The following is a 20514-nucleotide window of genomic DNA, read 5'->3' as shown; positions in this document are numbered from 1 at the left end:
TGTTAATTTAGTAAACCACAAGAGCAATACAGTAAGCAAGTAATTGAAGAATGTGAGATTAGGAACAGTTTGTTCTTTAGATTCTGTGTTTAAATGCTGATAAATTGTTGTTCATTCACTCTAGGGTAAATATAAGAAGCTTAGTAAGTTTCTGGAAAGACATCAGTTCATTTGGCTGGTACAGCCCTATAAAAATTACTTGAGTTACCAAAAGATGTTACTGTAAAGTTGAGGTGATTGTCATACTCGAGTCCGTGCGTATCACAGATCAAGATGGGAAGGATGACTTCCCTTTGCAAATACAGACAGGACACAGATGTGTGTCAATAGACAGCTGGAGGAGATGTTCTCCTGGGGCTAAAAGCAACAGTAACATCCACCCTTAGGGGTCAGCCGCATTTAAGTGGCATATATATTTCACATTATATATGTATGTATATATGTATATGTATGTATATATATATATGTATAATCACAAGAGATTAGCAGTGTTTCCGTGTGCTAAAAAGTCAATTGTTACAGAGACTTCATTTGTGGTGGCAAACCCAACAAAAGTCAATTTAATTTTCTATCTTTCCGTGTCAATAACATAAATACTGTGATAAACAAGGCCATTAGAAGTTCAGCTTCTTAAATAAGTATCAAGAATAGATTAAAGTTCATTCTGTTGATTACAATTATTGTTAAACTGATGAAAGACAAAATCTGAAATCAGAAAAGTAAAACAATAAAAAACAAATTCATGCTTGAAGCCATTATGACTGCATTAAATACAACAACAACATATTTTATTTGGGTTATTTACATCGTCTTCTCTGGGAATGTTTAAGAGGCCGTAAGTCTTCTGGGTGATATTTTGTCAAATTGTCTTCCATCGTGCTGGTTGGAGTACCATGCCAGTTGGTCAGGCCATTCTAGTGTCAAAAAATAATCAGTCATTCAAGAATAGCAAAAAAAAAAAAAAGAAAGAAATAATGACTGTTGACAGTAACTGGTTTCATCGGAGATTTCCGTTTCTAACAGTCTGAAATACATGTCCTTACATTCCCATTCCTGCACGTTCTGATTGCTCAATACAAGCCTGAAGATTTGTTTCAAAAAGATTACACCTAAAATAAATACAAATACATAGATTGAGACAAATGTTCATACAAAGTAACTATCTTCATAACACTAACAAAATTTTAATTTTTGGGGGCGGGGCTTTGGTCATTAAGTGTAAGCAGTCAGAGGAAACAACTACTGTTCCCTTTAAATTTCGCTTTTATGACCAGATATCAATATTTTGAAACTGACCTATTTTCCATTACACTTCAAACAGGCTCAGTACTGAATTGCTGAAGCAGAAATATCGTTACAGCAAATATTCTGCTCAATACCACAGATTTGCTTGACTTTAACCACTTGAGAGCATGTCTCTTAGCAGTTGCTCCCCAACTGCTTTGATCATGAGCAGTTGGGGAGCATCATAGGCGGTGTGTTGAGAGGGATTCTTTGGGGGGTTTGAATAAATGTAACAAAAGCAAAGTTTGAAGGAAACCTGTTTTTTCATAGTTTTTAGGGGTAAGCAAGAGATAACAGTTGCTACCCAAAGACAAAACATCGTGTTACAGAAGGGTGATAAAATGTCTTGCATCAGCATAGACCATCAGTTTATATGGGAGGATTATAGTCAGTGAAACTATCAAAATATTACCGATACAGTTCTGCATCAATCCCAAGGAATTGAAAAGCGATGTCGTCAATTCTAATAAAATTTGAGATTTATATTTAAAGGGAGGCAACTAAGCATTGGAAACGTTTCGTTTGGTGATCAATTACACTTTTATTTTTGTTTACATTTCAGCTCAAAGGCTGAGGCCATGCTAGAGCACCAATTAATAATGGTTTCTCACATTGGTATATTCAATTGATATCTCTGTGCCACAGAAATACTCATCAAGTAGACATGGCAAAAACAATTTAATGATTCGAGAAATACTTGGTAACCAATGTTTAGATTACAACTCTCAAATTGAATATATTTTCAAACAACTAAAACATCTTAATTGTATATCTATCAACATCACCTTCATTTCTACGTCTGGTTTTCCATGGTTGATTGAGTTAGATGGATCCTTTACTGTACGACATGTCACCAAGTGTTGCTGTCTTTTGTCATTTTCCATACGAAGTTCAACATCATAAGATCTACTTCCATGCTTGTCTTCTTTCAATTCCTTTCACTTGGATCTTTTGGCATTTCTCTATCCATCTCTTATTATCCATACACATTACTTGTGTGCAACAATAGTCATCTCTCTTCCACATAGCATCTGATTCCTCTTATGCCCAGTTTTTCTTTCAGTATATTTGTGCCACATCACACTTCATCTCTCGCCAGCCTTGGCACACACAGCCACTGAATTCATATTCAATATCCAGATATCACTACCATACAACATTAAAGTTCACACACATGCAATTTACGATCTACCCTTCACTCAAAGAAAGAAATCCCTTGTCATCAGCAGATGTAATAGAGATCCCTGGACTTTTCCCCATCTTGTTCCTATCCTGGATACTATGCTTTCAGAGCACCCTTCTCCGTGGCTGATTAGATTGCTCTGGTTGCAAAAGCAATCAACTACGTCTCTGGAGCCTTCCAAGTATTGAAAAGAATTCTACTGATGTTCTATGCAGGAGGGCAGAAACTACAGGTAAGATCTGACTCAGACCAGAACCCATCCAACCAGTATAAAAACATAGACACGAAATGTTGATGATGGTGGTGGTTGGATGAGGAATCTGGGATTTGTTATTGGCAGAATCTAGTCAGAACCACAGATAACTTTTATAGAAAGTAGTTCTGTCGTTAACAGATGTATACCACAAACGAACTCATTGTAGTAAAGATTGCTTGCCAACATAACATGACAGTCCTCGTTTAGGACTAATGTTGCTGTAATGTAGCCCCAGGAGACATCATCTCTAGCTGGTTATACAACACGATCCGTGTCCTTATATTTTTGAACAAGGGTATCTAATACCTCAGCTCAAAACAATATCGGTGTATCACGATTTCTGGATTATCTCCCTTCATCAGCTAGATTCCCTTGTTTGAAAATATAAGGACACAGGTCGTGTCGTACAGCCAGCTGGAGACTATGTCTCCTGGGGCTAAATTACAGCAACATTCATCCTAAACCAGGACTGCCATGTTATGTTGGCAAATAATCTTTACAACAAAGTACTGTTGCTGAGTATCTCACGTTGTGAGATTTAAAAATAGTAATTTTCTAAATGAACTCATGTTAATGAGAACCTTTCCCCACAGAAAGTTGTGGAAGAGTTGCAAGTAATGTGATACCACTTCTTTCTATGCTCTTTGTAACAGTAGAGTCAACTTCGTCTTTCATCTTCCCAAAGTGAGAAAGATAAGACTTGGTAATAAAGAAGAGACATCTTCATAGAATATACTAAACAACCAAACACTGGAAAACATCTCCATTGCGTTAAGAAAAACATCTCCCTCACCTGATGGGCATGTCCAACGAGTAAAATGGATTCTTTAATGCGTAGTCAGAGTAAACTTCATACATTTTCCTAAGAAGCTGTTCCACACCAATTTGTCGCAGATCTGTGAGTGCTAGAAACTTGAGGCCTGAAATGACAAAAAATACATTCAACAATTATAACTATAGTTCTCTTCTCAGTCATCATCAATCTCTTGTAGAGATGATGATGATGACAATGGTGGATGCCTGCCTGTGAGTTCCATCTGTCTCTCTTCCTGTTAGACCATGCTATTGTGGATGAAGTACTTGCTGCCCAACACTTTGTCATATCACATTGTTTGTTTTGTCTTCGACACTCTTCCTTCTATACATTAATGACTGACTTGTCGTAACTTGCCAAAACAACCCCCGACCCCTAAACAAATGATACTAACCTTCGCTCCTCCCTAGCATCCTGCATGCAGGCATCATCCACATTCAACTGATGTACCTCACACTAAAGCTACACTGACTCTATGAACAGAAACCTCAGAAATATCTTCCCATAGAGTCATGCCCATCTCTCCTTAAATAACAGACATACAATGGTGGTAGTCATTGTCGTTGTCAACGGCAAATGCTGCCGCCGCCGCCGCCAGAGACGGCATGCAACTTGAACTCTTAACATTGCTATAACTGATAGGCGTCAGCATCACTGATGACCTGCACTAGTAATGGAGTACTTACTATTTATGCTTACAACAGCATTCACCCTGGGTGGGTTGAGCCAGCTCTGCCCAATGAGTTCACCATGTCTCTCAAGGACGCTGACCACATCCGAAGCTCTGTGCCATTTGCTGTTGAAGTACAGAGTTCATTTTTGGAGTTTCAATGAGAATACAAGTTCACATGTGGTCCCCAGTCACATGCACACACACTCTGGGATAGTGCAATCTGTTGCAGCTCATCTTGCTGTCCAATTGTTGTCCATCACAGAGGATTCACTGATCAAGTCACTGACAGTTATCAGAGCAGACGTAGCCTGAGTTTGAAGCAGATTCTAGAGACATGCTTTAATAAAAGCTAAGGGTACCTCACCCCCAGTAGTCTTCTAGTGCAAAAGACACCAACCCAGAATTTCTGAGAGCCTGTGCTAGTAATGGATTAAGAAACCACTAATTGATGTATCTCTAAATATTTGAGATGAAGTAACTAAAAAAAAAATTTGAGATTTTCTATTCTATTGACTTCCATCTTTATGTTCTGAGTTCAAATTCCGCCGAGGTCAACTTTGCCTTTCATCCTTTCGGGGTCGATAAATTAAGTACCAGTTGCATACTGGACTTGGTCTAATCAACTAACCCCCTCCCCCAAAATTTCAGGCCTTGTGCCTAGAATAGAAAAGATTCTATTGACTTCCTATAAAATATATTTCTTTACACTCTTGTTTCGGTCTGTCTAATCTCCAATCATTTATAGTTGTCTTAGCTTTATACATTTTCCACCAAAACAAAACTGGAGCTTCTGGGTTCAAATCCAATCTAGAGGAATACGTGTGTGTTTAGGCACAAAGCAATTTAAAAATTTTAAATGACTGGATCAACTGAAAACTAGTCTTTAACAGAAGAATATGTAAAACTAAGACCAATAGTCTTGAACATTTAAATTAATAGGAACTGTTGGCTCTTTGACAAAAATGCAGAAAGTAAACCTTGAACAAGTCAATCAGTTTTTGCCTTACCTGTCATACTTTGAAAACAATGTAATTTGAATGTATCTGTCTCTATCAGGTCGATTCCAGAAGAACGTGGCTCAGGAGAAAGTTGGCAGCTGATGGTGTATAATCTACAGAGAAATGACAAAATTGATTAAACAATGAAGTTTTAAAATGGCTGCTCAACCTTTTTACTTTAGAAATCTAATGTGAACATAAGAGTTTCCCTGTCAAGAACCTCATTTTATGATAGAGGTCTTCTTGAGTAGAGTTGATGACAGATGCTGAATAATGAAAGATAATATACATCCTCATTTAATGTCCAGTTTCTGTGCTGAAATGTGTTGGGTAGACATAAAATGACATAGATGCACATATTGTCAGCCACTAAGGGGCATGCTCAACTGGTTTAAAGTCAAGCGACTGACAAACAAATGTGGTATTGAGTAGAATATCTGCTCTAACAATATTTCTGATTTACCAAGGCAACGAGCTGGCAGAAACATTAGCATGCTGGGCGAAATGCTTAGAGGAATTTTGCCTGTCAAATTCCACTGAGTTCAAATTCCACCGAGGTCGACTTTGCCTTTCATCTTTTCGGGGTTGATAAATTAAGTACCAGTTGCATACTGAGATTGATCTAATCTACTAGCCCCCTCCCTCAAAATTTTGGGCCTTGTGCCTAGAGTAGAAAAGAATATATCTATTAGTTAAGGTGGAAAGAAATGTTAGGACGCTGGGCAAAATGGTTAGCGGAATTTCACCTGTCTTTACGTTCTGAGTTCAAATTCCACCGAGGTTGGCTTCACCTTTCATCTTTACTGGTGGGGGGGGGTGATAAATTAAATACCAGTTTCGTACTGGGGTTGATCTAATTGACTGGCTGCCTCCCCCAAAATTTTGGGCCTTGTGCCAAGCGTAGAAAAGAATATTTCTGCTTCAGCAACTGAGTACTGTCTGAAATGTAATGGAAAATCGCTTAGTTTTAACATTGATGCCCAGGTGACAAAAGCAAAGTGTGAAGGGAATAGAAGTCATTTCTTTTTATTTCTAGACAGAAGAAGCAAACAGGAAATAACACTTACTGACCAAAGACAAAAAAAAACTTTTTTAATTTTGTTACACAGTGATTTTGTCCATCAGTGACAGGTAAATCTGTGATCCAGAGGAAAATTTACATTTCATCAACTTCAAAAACACTGCAGCAAACATTGGATCGTGAATCAATAACTACAAATGGAATAAAACTATGTGGAGGACGAAGAAGTTCAACTTACGAGTGAAACATACTGGCAAGCATAATTCTTTCATTTGTTGTTAATTTTGGCCGACCAAATTTTATGTTGATTGGGTAATTTTCTTCACAGGCCAAAAGTTCCAGAATGTCACGGCCATCCTTGAGGTATCGACCTTCAGCGGTAATTCCATTAATACTAAGTACAGTATGTCCAACTGAACAAAGAGAAAAATTGAATTGTACAAATAGCCATTTTATGAACAATAAAACAATAAGTCAAAAATATAAGGTAGACATTCTTCTTTTCTATGTGTGTGTCTTATCATCATCATTATTTCTCTTTATCACAGGTTTTGCTGGAGCTCCTGGAGTCTTGCATGCATAGCGGCCTTGCTACCTGCATCCTACAGTACCATGCTATCTATTCTTTTCAGCTATCTAATACTTTCCTAATTATTCTGGTCATTCCAATGTTTATATTCCAATGTGGTTTTGGATTATATATGTATCATATACATAAATATAAGAAGGGATGTTATTATTAAAATACCATTACATGTGGCAAGCACAGGCAAATTAATAAAATATATACATACAGGATACACTTATATATATATATATATATATATATATACACGAAGGCACCACATGAGCACCTACATGGCTAAAAATAGAAGTCAAAAATACTTCTGTACCACTGAATAGTCATAAATTTAATACAGGCATGGTAGGAAAGAATTCCAATGAACATTAAAAATGTCTTACCTCTGCTAGGTCGGCACAAGCAATACTGGTCAACTTGGAACCTGGTTTCGAAATTAGCACCAAATAAGTGCTTGTTTCTCATCGGCCAAAGTCTGCCAGCTTATTACTACTAAAATTTTCCACCACCATGGCCACAAAAGTCCGTTTGAAGTGACCAAACACGATTTCATATACATATGTGTTATATATGCAATAAATAAATTTTCTAAATTTTCAATACATAAACATTAATTTTATCTGTTAAAATTTATTTGCATCAAATTGGTTCTACTTTTACAATACCAAATTCTTAACCTCAGTATTTGAAGCACGAGTAAGAGCATATCAACATTTATTATAAATGGCCAACTGTCAGCTTTCAACCAAAGCCTACCATAAGGCACCTGAACTGGAGACAACAACAACAATTTCATCCACTGGTGTTTTAAAATACTGAATTTCCCAGTATTTTCCAAATCATTGTTGAGCAATAAAGAAACTGAAGTGGCAGAACTATGATCTCTTCTTCAGTAACTGGATCAATGATGGACTGCTACCATCCGCACATCATTAGTACACCACTGCAATAATCATCAATGGGACAGTGAACCTAAAGTTTACTTGTGGGTATATATATATATATATATATATATATATATATATATATATACAAGAATAAGGGCAGAGAATCGTCAATTAATAATAGAATTAATAATTAACAATTCTGCCAAGTAGTTCAGTATGAAAAAAACCTTTATCGGTAAGACTATTTATCATTATAAATATACAGGGATTAGCAATTGAGTTGCTTCTCCAACATACTGAAAATTTAGAAATAGCAGTCAAAGAACTACTGATTCCAAACTACAAATTTTCTCTAAAGTCGCATGGCCAAAGATTACCGTGAATTTTTTTAGAGACACTTTCAAATTTATCAGAATATTGAGGCTGAAGATTGGAATAGTGAAATTTCCATTCACTTAACCATGAAACGATTCGTATCCAATTAACTAAAGGCTTGGCTTGTTTACGTTTTTCCCTCCGGTTTTTTGTTCTATGTGTGCCATAAATATCGCCATCCACTTTAGAGAAAATTTGTAGTTTGGAATCAGTAGTTCTTTGACTGCTATTTCTAAATTTTCAGTATGTTGGAGAAGCAACTCAATTGCTAATCCCTGTATATTTATATATATATATATATATATATATCATCATCATCATCATCATTTAACATCTGTGTTTCATGCTTGTATGGGTTGAATAGTTTGACAGGATCTGATGAGGTTTTATCACTACCAACATCATCATCATCTTCTTCTGGGCAGAAACTGGGATCTTTGAGTTGAGTCATTTGAAACTCGAGCTCCAAATGTTAAGAACATATTTTGAATATAATGCACCTAAGTTTCGCAGTGAGACGGTAGAATTGTGGTTTCGATTCAGAGCATAAAATGACTTTATCACAAACATTTTCTCTTCGTGGTTTTCAGTATTTATTAAGGTGCAGCACCTTCTGCAAGTCGCTCAAATAAAACAATTTGATTCTTGGCAATTGTTTCTTGTCACAACATTTTATTCGGAGCAAATTCGAAGATTATTATCATTTTCACAAATTCGACCAGAAACTACTCTCGGATCCATCCTTAAAATAACAATGGAAATATTTCTCAGGGAAGAAGCGAACTTTAAAAGTAACCGTAGCTTTTATCCATAATATTATAACAGATTGTTTTATATATATAAATATATGTATGTATGTATGTATCTTCAAAGCTACTATATTGCTATCCGAAGTCTCTGCTTTATATCAGAAATAAAAACGAAAAGGTATAACACTGAATACCGACGGAGTTGAAAAAACTCAGATTACTCGATTATATATATTATATTATTCCTCCACAAGAATATTCTTGGCAATGACTTCAAAGTTTCGGACAATTAAGTATATAAAGAGAGTATTTTCGCTCCCGTTTGTAATTTCAGGTACATTTTAGGAGCAACTGGAGAAAATAAATATAAAAAAAAGACAGAGAGAATGTGTGTACGGTTTAGTCTGAATTAAAATTTAAGTTTCGACGGTTGGAATATCAATAAATATGAATGAAGATTAAAAGAGATAGAAGACACCCACTTCACAAGGTTTGGGTTAGAGAAAGAGAGAAAGAAAGAGTCCTACAAACCTTTAACGCCGTCTCGTTCTCCAAAAGAAACAACTACTTTATCATCGTGAACTTTCAGAATGATATCTAAAGGATAACCAAACGTTTTTTCTATTTCGGGTCTGTTTGAATTTTGATCAAATTGATAAATAAGTCCGCCAGCCTTGTTAATAATGTAAACACTTAAAACAGCCATTTTTAATGCAGACAACTTGTTGTTGTTGGGAGTATAAATTATATCGACCAGTATGATAGATGTAGGACTTCAGACGAACAACAACATATCCTCTCCACTAGAAATGAAATTAAAAACAAGCTAAAAATTCAGCGATAAGTTTTTCTTTCGTTTTGTTTTAAGAGAAGGTTACATTGGTAATGTGGCGGAATTCTGGTTTAAGCATCCCATTTTACCCTTCATAACTTCTTTATCTCTTATGATTTTCAGAGTATTTTTGCGAATTACGAAAAAATTATGAAAAAGCATAAACTTTTGTGTGTGTGATTTAAGGCGGTGTAGCTGTCGTTTTTAGCATATCCCGCGACCACCTGATACCTCCCTCGTTTCTTTGTCATTCTGACATGTATTGATGCTTTTCAATATTTGTCTTCCCAATTCCGCCGAAGTCGACTTTGCCTTTCATCCTTTCGTGGTCGATAAATTAAGTACCAGTTGCGTACTGCAGTCGATCTAATCGACTGGCCCCATCCCAAAATTTCGTGCCTGGAGTAGAAAAGATTATTTATGATGATGCATTCAGGGATGGTTCGTTGCTGGGATTTAAGCAAAAAAATTCGGATTGTCTATATTTTAAACATTGTGGAAATTTTAAGATTTGGGGATGGGGGTTATAATCTTTTTAAAAATCTTTTTCTCTGATAATCATATGAATTCTCGTGTGAAGAATAAAAATTCGCAAACATTTTCTGAAAATTTCAGAAAAATAAAAGAATTCCGCCCATAATGTACTTCTTGATATATTAAAAAAGCTGATGGTCACGGGCTTGGTATCAGGTTCTGCTCAATTAGGCGCGACATGCGGATAAACCATAATAAAGAAATGATTTTTTTTTTTTTGAATATCAAAACAATTGCTTGTGAACTCTGTACGAATAGTTTCTTTAAAAAACCACCCCACTTTAAAATATGAAAAACTGTTGTATGTACGTCTCTTCTATTTTTCAATTATTATAAATCTTCCACTGAAGAGGGATCCGGTTTCCAACAAAGATACAAGGCTCCATCTTTGGGATATACTTAACACAAATTCACATTTGGAACTTGAGAAAAGTCTTGCATATTTTTACTGTTCCACTCACAAATTGAACTTGTAATGTACGAATCAGAAAGTCAATTTCTCTTTCTGAAAATCCCAGTTTATCCAGAGTCTCCTTTAAGCATTTACTATCAAAACCTAGTGCTCCAATTATTATTGGTATGAATATGAATTCATTGTCTGGATATAGAAGCTGAAGCTTTCGAAGTAGTTGTCCACTGATATTCTCTTTGTCTTTGATTTCCAAAGAGATATTTATGTCTACAAGGCAGCTGACCTCTATGATAGTACATACCTTTGCCCCTCTGTCCCAAACGACAATATCCGGATTATTATGTTTACATTTGACAGAAGTTTTGATGGGAATATTCCACCAGTATTCCTTGAGTTGGTGTTTATAAATGTATTCCATAACAGAGGGATTTTCTAAGTTTATTTCAGAACAATCATGTTTTTCGGATGGCATTGTAAATTGTTTTAGCGACATCGTACTGCACAGAGAGGTAGTACCGTGACATTTTAGGACAGCTGCTGATCACATGTGTGATGTCTTCAACAGAAACATGACATAACCTACACATGCGGTTGAATATATATATATATATATATATATATATTCAAAGATATATAAAAGTTGCTGAACAAGTAATATTTTACAAGGGAGAAAATTCGGTGCAGAAGAACAAATTCAGATTGCATAGTTTCTTCCCTTGTATTATTTACACTTTAGCTGAAGACGAGATTATTCAGCAGCATTCTTGGACATCCCATGGATATTTTAAGAACTAAGATGGTCGAAAGTTTATGGAGAACCAATAAATATATTGTTTTGTCGCAAACCGAATTTCGTTGGAAATATTTGACTCTTTGGATAGAGTAAAAAGTTCACATATGTAGTATTGCCTTAGGAGACAAACTTTCTGAAAGCTGTAGCCCTTCTTATAAATTTGTCCCAGATTCTATCCTGAGAGTTGTGATCTTTATTTGTCACTTTACATAAAAATAAATAAATAAACTTAACTATGAATTGAAATCAAAGACTTAATCTATCCATAATATTATTCTGCTACTGTACAACTCTTAACATGCTGCATAACATCGTTATTTTCATATTCTTTCTACTCAAGGCACAAGATCTGACATTTTGGGGAAGGGGCAGTCGATTTGATCGATCCCCAGTACGCAACTGGTACTTAATTTATCGACTCCGAAAGAATAAAAGGTCAAGTCGACCTCGGCGGAATTTGAAATCAGAACGTAGCGATGGGCGAAATACCGTTAAGCACTTCGTCCGGCGTGCTAACGTTTCTGCCAGGTCGCCGCCATAATCCTTATTTTCGTATCAGAGAAATGTTATATGGCTAGTTTTGAATCCAGAGTTCCAGTGAATGGAGTATAGCAGCTGCCTCAAAGAGTTTCACATTCTACAGAAGAAGAAAAAAGGCAAGGAAACGAAAGACATTCACAGAAAAAGAGGCACATGGATATATGGTTAAAAAGTTCGATTTCTAACTACGTGCTTCTGTGTTCGGTCTTTAGCGAATCAGACTTTGCGTTGTCTACTCCAGTAGACACCTCTGGCATGCCAACCACTAATTTAGCTTTGAAGGAAACTTTGGCAGGATCACTATAACATATTCATCTTCTAGGTGAAAACTTCTCAAAGTTCAACAGAACAAAACAACTCGAAGAAAATGCTTAAACAGGAACAGTAATGGTTTTATTTATTGTGGTGTATGCTGCAACTTTACAGATAATAGTTTCTCAATGTTATATATGAGACATTGTATACAATACCTTGAAATAAAAACAATACATCTTATAACCGGGGGACGGTTGTAAGAACAACCTACATACACTCAACGATTTTCATCCAAAGCTCACTCACTTCCACGTCATACAGAAATTCATGGACTGATGCAGAATGTTCTACGGAAGGTCACTCAAGCTACATCCCTTTTTTTATTTTTTATTTAATTAGCTGAGGGGGCGCTATAGGTCTCATAGCAGAGCACCAGCTTTGAAGTGATTTATTCTTTGAGAGAAATTTGCTACCCTACAACAGAACAGAAACCCAGCGAGGGGGGAGAGAAAGAGAGAGTGTGTGTGTGTATAGTGGCGGATGCAGGGGTGTTGCCCGGACAACACTCTTTCTAGCCGAGCCGACACCAAATATAATAACATTATTATTTTATTTCCAGCAGTTTCACAACGTTACTCTTTCATATGCATATCGTCTGCATTTTGTCCGATGCGTGAGCGCCCCTCATTACTTTTAATGAGTTAAATCCCCAAAGAAATGAGAATTAAGTGAGCTGTTAATGTATGTCTACATTTCTTTGAGACATCCTTTGTTGCATGCAAGCTCCTATTAAACTTCGCGATAAAGTCGCAAGGCATGGTGCTTCTTGCCTGCCCACGTGCCCAAGGTGCAAGCAGAACGACGAAACCGTTCTGCACGCGATTGTGCAGTGTCCTAGAATTTCGGAAATGTGGGTTTATGCCGAACAGTTGCTGTCATGTCTAGGAGGAATACAACTGTCCTCCGAGTCAATCATTAAAATTGTTCTACCTTCCTCCTTTAACCGAGAAGGAAAGGTTTTTTTTTCTCACTGTGGTTGCTATAGCGAAAGGGATAGTTTGAAAAACACGAATGAAAGGAGTAGCGACAGACAACTTCGTCTCCGGTCTTGCTCCAGTGAGTTTTTTTTTTTTTTTTTCATCTTAAAAAGGAAAATAAGACTGGAGAAGAGGTGCCTGTCGCGTGATATATGTGGAAAAAGATGGAAGGATATGGTGCGAGAGTTGAGAATAAGTGAACCTTCTTGAATGTAAGCCATAGAAGTATTGTATTTCATTCGTGTTATTCATAAATTTTTATTATATTGTCATCTCTATGTTTTAATCATACCGCGACCCCCCAGTTATTTGTATTGTCCCCTTCTGTGTTGGCCTCTGGCAGGCAATAAAGAATTAAAGCTCCTGTCAAACTGTCCAATCAAAGCCAGCATGGAAAACGGACGGATGATGATGAGGTCGAAAGAGTTTATAACTCTATTGTGACATAAAGTATTGATTTCTTACATGTGGCTACGACTTCGAAAGGTAAAGGGTGATAAGACTGTGTAAGATAACATGCCTTAGCAAAGAATAGAAGACGCATAAGAGAAATGACTGGGACGGAAAAATCGAAACTAAGTTGTTTGTTCAACTCCCTGGGAATTATTTTAAATCTGTTATGTTCAACAATATGATTGAGAGATCCATCTTGTGTCACAATCGTATGGTGCAACATCTGTAGTAAATTATTAACCAGGAACTAATGTTCCATCAACACCGGCGGTGTTCGTTCATTAAACATGGCCAAGTGTCTGTGTTTTGTGTCTCGTCGGGTCTTGTCAGCAAAATATGTTTTTCCTGTTCAGCCAAAAGTTATTATTTGCAATCGTGGTTATGCAAGGAAACAGCGATTGCAACCAAACCCTCTTGAATTACCAACAGAAAAAGAGGAAATGACATTGATGGACCCTGACAATGACCTGGATGAATGTTTCGATGATTATTATAACAGCCCCGACAACAAACTTCGGTCGAAATTGGATCTTAAAAGGTTAGGGTTATGCATTTGATTTTCGGAAACTGCAATAGTGTGTGATACGTTTATTTGAAGGTCTATAAGCTTATGGTCGAGCGTACTGGAGACCTCCGTCGTCCTTGACTAGCAGACCATATCCCTGCGCCCGTCCGCAAGTGCGAGTCCCACGAGTCAGACTGCTTCATTGCATCTCCCTGATCATCATCTGGGGTAACGCCTTTCCCATTTTGTCTGTTGGGTTTAGGGAGGTAAATTATGACAACGTTTAACCGCAAGTTTCATGAAAACAAGCAAAAGAAAAAAAAATGCTTATATTACTTTCTTAAATATAAACGGTGAAAGTAAAGAATACGTACACCCGGTGGTTAGGGGTCAGGATTAGGGTTTCGTCCAAAACGGGTGGTGTGCGTATTCTTTACCTCCACCATATAATGTTTTTTTAAAAATTATTTTGGCTGTATGTTGTTAAATCAACTCTGAATCAAGTCATATTCTGATTATGTTGAAAGGTATGTTTAGTTCTGTTTATTGTTCATCTTTATAAGTAGGACGATTGTCTTTAAACTTCTACCAACTTTATTGCGCATGAAATTAACGACAATAAGGTTAATTATTAGAATTCGTAGGTTTGTGGACATACCTACACAAGTGTGTGTGTGTCCCGCCGATCTTGTTTCCTTATAACTTCCAGAGAAATGGATATTTTTAATGAAATTATTTACAAATATGCTCCAGATAATGCAGAGTCTAACTATATCGGAGTTTGTAAGATTTTGTCTTACAAATCACTTGGTGACCTTGACAGTGCTGCTGTTGCCCCATAAAACACATCCAATCCACTCTGTAATGTGGTTGGTGTTTGGAAGGGCATCCAGCTGTAAAAGCTATACCAAAACAGACCTTGCCGGTGCTGGTGCCATATAAAAAAACATGTAGTCCACTCTGTAAAGTGGTTGACATTAGGAAGGGCATCCAGCTGTGAAAACATACCGAAACAGACAGTGGGGCTAGGTACAGTCTTGTGGCTTACCAGCTCCTGTTATACTGTCCAACCCATACCAGCATGGAAGATGGGCATTAAATGATGATGTGTACTTCCAGAACGCAATGATAAATAAAGTATTAAGTTAAGACATTATTGGAAGTAAATACCGTAAAGTTTTTTTTTAAATATTTTTTTTAATATATAAAACTGTAAAAATGGAATCTTATTTGAGAAATTAAAAATTTTTCTTTGTCTTACTTGCAGGATAATTGAACAGGAGAAAAAGAAGGTAAAACTAAAGATCATGCAACGCAAATACTTCAAAAGTCCTCAAGAAGTAAACTTCCTAACATGGAGGGCCAAAGAACAAATCCGTTTCTTAAATGCTGAATATCCTGAAGAATGGACTCTTGAAAGACTGTCTCAGAGCTTTCCTATTAGTAAAAGTGGTTTAATTAAATTACTGTCCTCTACTTATGTGATGAAATCTGAGGAAATTTTAAAACATGATTCCAATGTCAAAAAGAAGTGGAAAAAGCTGAAGGAAGAACTGTCGTTAAATAAAAGAGTCGTTAGTCCTGAATTCAAACATTTGATAGAATCAGGTAAATTGGAATTACTGAAAAATGCTGGAGGATTAATGGAAGCTCCCAAATTGCCTTCTGAAATGCATATATCAGCAGAAAATTCTGAAAAGAAAATGGGTAGATTTGAAAGCATTTTACAAAATTATGAAAGATTTTCTGAAAAGCAAAATTATGTTTGTAATAGCAGCAACAAACAAACTTTGGTTAAGCTGATGCCAACTGAGCAAGATACAAGTGCCAAGATACCTAATGAAGAGTGTAACGAGTCAAAGCTAGATTGGTCATCTATTGATTATGAAATGAAAGAAACTGATGTTCAAGCAAGAAATTCTCACTTAGAACCTTCAGAAAATCTTCCTAATCAAATAACAGAAGAACACCTGAAAAATGTTCCAAGAAAAATACAGAGAAAAATAAAGAGTGGCAACATTAGTTTGTCCGATCTCACTTACTTGGAGGCCTATCAGTTAATTGGCACTGAAAAGGTAAAGAATATTAAAACATCATCACTGACAGAAACTAATTACAAAAATGAACAACATTCAGAACAGAATAGTGATTCACTGTTGGAGGAATTACTCTCTAAGTCAACATCCAGTGCTCTACCTGTTGCAGATAGTCCTGAGAGAATGCCTGATTTTTCTGGTTTTACTGTTGAAGATTATGTAAATATACCTGAACATGTTAAAGGATCAAAGGGAACTCTATACAAAAAGGATAATGCATATTATGATGAGAATGGGGAGTTTTTATACAAAGTGCCAATTAGTGAATAAACTAAAAATGTTTTTATTAAAATTTGTAAAGACAGACAAATTAAATATATCTTTTTATGTCCTCATTTGAAATCCTTCAGAGGTTGAGTCTGTATTTTGTCTTTCAATAAAATAATAACCAAGCAATGTATTTCAGTAATGATATAACATTAGTGGGGTGTGTTCATTATGTCTACATCGACTTCGTGTCACATCTCTTAAATTATCATATAGCATGAATCATAGAAATTTTAAAATAAATTTTTGGAAACAGTGAAATCTCAAAATGGACATTCTACTCTAAGAACTGTAGAACTTAAAAACCCAGAAGACATTAAAAGAGACAAACATGCAAATTGAATATATTGAACAGAAGTTATTAAAAAATAATCCTAAACACGTGTTACAAGTACACAAAACAGAAAATAATATAAGGAACAATCAACCTAGAACTGTAAACATAGATTAAGGAACATTGCTATCAAACAACCTGTAAAACATACTTCAAATATAGAAATGTAATTAATATAAACCAAATGTAATCTAATGAAATAACGTATCACTTTAACTATTAGGCTTCAATCATTTTAAAACTACATGACATGGGAATAAACCAATACAGACCAATATCTATTAACCCTTTTGTTACCATATTCCTGTTGAGATGCTCTGTGTTTCTTTCAATTACTTTTAAATAAAACAAAGAATTTAGTAAAATAACTTTATCATTAAGTTAGTGTTAGGAACATAAATTGTGACTAAGGTTTAGTGGAAAATTTTAATTCAGAAATTTGAAAACAAGGTGTTTGTATTACAAAGCCAGAGGCGGTTTCAGGTAGATTGGTATCAAAACGGTTAAATATAAACCTTAATTATAGAAATATAAACTGAACCACAAAAGAAATGTCTCACACATACTAAATAGGAACGGGTTTATTAACAGATTGCCATAGTAGTGGTGCAAACAGCCATGCTACACAGCAGTGAAACATTGGCTGTAACTGCTTGAAGACATGTTGGATTGAAAAAAATGAAGCTAGTATTCTCTGCTGGGTGTGTAATTGTCTGTACATACATGACAGAGTGTAAGTGCCCTGAGAGAAAAGTTGGACCTAAGAAGCATCAGATGTGGTATGCAAGAGAGACGACTGCGCTGGTATGGTCATGAATTGTGTGTGGATGAGGACAGCTGTGTGAAGAAGTGTCATATCCTAACAGTGTTGGTAACCTGTGGAAGAGGAAGACCTGGGATGAGATGGTGAAGTATGACCTTTGAGCGTTAGGCCTTACAGAGGCAATGACAAACAACCAAGACCCTTAGAGATGTGCTTGAGAAGATCCAGCAAGCCAAGTGAAATCATAACTGTAGCCAGTGCCAGTGTCGCAAAACTGGCCCACTTAAGAGTACCCTTGGGGTAGCCCATGCTCTTAACCACTATGCCATATACCCACGGGCATATGGCATAGTGACCTGAATAATGATAATAATAATAATAATAATAACAACAACATCATCGAAAAATACCTTAGGAATGAGAACCTAGGTTCGAAATTTCCCTAAGATACCTGATGAAGGCTGGAGGGTATATCAGCCAAAATGTTATGTTAACAACAAACAAGATGAGGACAAATATCCGTCAAATGTAAATGATGTAAATTAGAAATTATTCAAAATTTTCTCAGATTTCACTGTTTCCCTAAGCAACAATTGGAACATCTAAAGTTACATTTTCCTAACAGAAACATTTTTTTTTTCCATAAGCATCATTAATCTTTTAATTCTTTCCAAAATATATGCCAAGTTCATTAATAATTCTAACATATCTAATAACTGGACTAAAAAACACGCAGCTTATTCAAGCATTGAAGAAGCTGTCAGAGGTGAACCTTGAAATCCCACTCAACTCATCATCATCATCATCATCATCATCACCCTCATCATCATCATCATCATCATCACCATCATCGTCATCATCACCATCACCATCGTCGTCATCATCATCATTTAATGGCCATTTTCCATGTGGGCATGGGTTGGATGGTTTGACTGGGGTCTGGGAGGCCAGGAGGCTGCACCAGGCTCCAGTCTGATCTGGCAGTATTGCTACAGCTGGATGCCTTCTTAATGCCAACCACTCCAAGAATGTAGTGGGTGCTTTTTACATGCCACTGGCATGGGAGCCTGTCAGGTGGCACTGGCATCAGCCACGTTCAGATGGTACTTTTTACGTGATTGATCTTTCCTTGTACTTTTCCAGGAAATCTCCTCATATAACCTCGGAACTTTCCAGGTTATCTCATAAACATCATCGGAATTTTCCAAGAAAGGAACTCCCCTCATATAACCTTGCAGTCGGACTTTCCAGGTGATCTCGTTCACATCATCGGAATTTTCCAGGAAATACCTGGAGTTTTCCATAAAGTCTCCTCCCCATTCTTGGAACTTTCCAGGAAATCTTATCCCTAATCCCTGGAATTTTCCATGAAGTCTCCTCCCACAACCTCGGAACTTTTCAAAGCACTCAGAGCTTTCCAGGAAGTCTCCTCCCACAACCTCAGAACTTTCCAGGAAGCCCTCATAAAACGTCATATTTTGATATTTATAAGTATTTTTATGGACCATGTCCAATATTTGCTGATTTTCACTGTTCGCAGATGGTCTAGGAACATAACCCATGCAAACTGTATATCATTACTCTTTCTCCTGTTAAAGAACTGATCTCAAATTTATTCTAAACTCTATGATTTAGTAATCCTCTTCATAGAGTTATGTGAAAGATAGATTTAGACAAGATCAGATTAATATATTAAAACACCAATGTAAAGATTGTTTGCATTTTAGATATTTGAGTAGATTTAAGATCAGTAGATTTAACAAAATTATGAAATCTAAGCAGGTCTTATCTTTATAAAGAAGACAATCTCTGTAACATTGGGACCGACATTAAGAAAATAATCTAGTTTATTCAGATAAGACTATAGCCAATAACACTGTCGGAAAAAGTCTAACTACTTACGACCTTAAAATATTGGGTCATCCCATAAATAATGCAGTTTATTCAATTGCATGAACTAAAATTTGGAGGGGGAGAAGATAAACTACCTGCATCAACTTGCAATAAAAGCAGGTAATAATTTCACCTTGTCCTTATTCTTAGTGCAAGTTTTGAAGAGTGCAGTTCAATTTTAACAGTTATTTTTTTCAAAGCTGTAATGGAAGTGACAAAGGAGCATATTTGGCATGATTTGCTTTATGAATTCAATAATGGCAACAATGCAATGGAAAGTGTATGGAACATTAATGCCGTATATGAGGATTGAACAATAAGCATAAGCCAGTGTAATCGGTGATTCCAGAAATCCTGAGTCGGAAACTTACAGCCTAGATGACAAGCTGCATCCTGGATGATCTATAGAGCTCGGCGAGCACATCCTGCAAACCCTGGTAGAACAAAAACCCATTGTAATTGCTGAAAAACCAGCAAAGAATCTTGGATTTGGTCATTCAACCATTCATCAACACCTGTGTGCCACCGGAAAAGTCAGCAAATTGGGTCAATGGGTTCCTCACAAACTTTCCAAGTCAAATCGCATGCGGAGAGCGAATGAGTGTTCTTCCTCGCTGTCATGTCTCCCGAATGAACCTTTCTTTGACCCAATAGTGACTTGTGGCAAGAAATGGGTTCTCTATAAAAATGTTAAGCACTGAAAACAGCGGGCAGGGAAAGGAGAAACACTGATACCCCAGGCTAAAAAATGTCATCACCCACATAAGGTGTTGTTATTTGTCTGGTGGAATATGAAAGGTTTAGTCCACTTTGAACTTTTAAACTCAAACCAAATAGTAACAAAGGAAATCTACTGTGAGCAGCTTGAGCAGTTTGAGTCATTGCTAGAAAAAAAAAACCGACCATATTTGGTTTCAATTCGAAAGGTTTTCTTCTATCAGGATAATGTTTGGTCACATACAGAGAGGATGACAATCCAA

The 20514-nt window shown here is 36.4% G+C and overlaps 2 protein-coding genes across 5 annotated transcripts; one reads left to right on the top strand and one right to left on the bottom strand.

Annotated features, from left to right (window-relative positions):
- Positions 1–746: 746 nt before the first annotated feature.
- Positions 747–9526, bottom strand: LOC106880140 (trafficking protein particle complex subunit 4). 2 transcript variants are annotated; one of them, XM_014929971.3, is made up of 5 exons: positions 9352–9526; positions 6468–6642; positions 5218–5321; positions 3517–3643; positions 747–1109 (listed from the first exon to the last, which is right to left on the bottom strand). In XM_014929971.3, exons 1-5 carry the CDS (start codon positions 9524–9526, stop codon positions 1040–1042), a joined length of 651 nt encoding a protein of 216 aa, XP_014785457.1. In that variant the 3' UTR covers positions 747–1039. The 2 variants fall into 2 exon arrangements, with proteins under 2 accessions (XP_014785457.1, XP_089216802.1); XM_089360676.1 differs by lacking the exon at positions 9352–9526 and adding an exon at positions 7193–7724.
- Positions 9527–11332: 1806 nt separating this feature from the next.
- On the top strand, positions 11333–16673 carry LOC106880138 (uncharacterized). Of its 3 annotated transcripts, none has more exons than XM_014929967.3 (2): positions 11333–14214; positions 15449–16673. In XM_014929967.3, exons 1-2 carry the CDS (start codon positions 13964–13966, stop codon positions 16545–16547), a joined length of 1350 nt encoding a protein of 449 aa, XP_014785453.1. In that variant the 5' UTR covers positions 11333–13963; the 3' UTR covers positions 16548–16673. The 3 variants fall into 3 exon arrangements, with proteins under 3 accessions (XP_014785453.1, XP_089216800.1, XP_089216801.1); XM_089360674.1 differs by having other exon boundaries at positions 11903–12542; XM_089360675.1 differs by having other exon boundaries at positions 13307–13435.
- The last annotated feature ends 3841 nt before the right edge of the window (positions 16674–20514 follow it).

Source organism: Octopus bimaculoides, chromosome 12 (genome assembly GCF_046866305.1).
Source record: "Octopus bimaculoides isolate indiv1 chromosome 12, ASM4686630v1, whole genome shotgun sequence".
NCBI lineage: Eukaryota > Metazoa > Mollusca > Cephalopoda > Octopoda > Octopodidae > Octopus > Octopus bimaculoides.
This window is presented reverse-complemented; position numbering and strand designations above follow the sequence as displayed.

What these genes read in the sequence shown, in the direction of transcription:
- LOC106880140 (XM_014929971.3), bottom strand. Translation starts at nt 9,526, where the DNA reads ATGGCTGTTTTAAGTGTTTACATTATTAACAAGGCTGGCGGACTTATT. An exon ending in CTTGCCAGTATGTTTCACTC is followed by an intron (nt 5,322 to 6,467) that starts GTAAGTTGAACT and finishes ATTTCTCTGTAG; the next exon opens with ATTATACACCATCAGCTGCC. An exon ending in TCGTTGGACATGCCCATCAG is followed by an intron (nt 1,110 to 3,516) that starts GTGAGGGAGATG and finishes TATTTATTTTAG; the next exon opens with GTGTAATCTTTTTGAAACAA.
- LOC106880138 (XM_014929967.3), top strand. Translation starts at nt 13,964, where the DNA reads ATGGCCAAGTGTCTGTGTTTTGTGTCTCGTCGGGTCTTGTCAGCAAAA. An exon ending in TCGAAATTGGATCTTAAAAG is followed by an intron (nt 14,215 to 15,448) that starts GTTAGGGTTATG and finishes TCTTACTTGCAG; the next exon opens with GATAATTGAACAGGAGAAAA.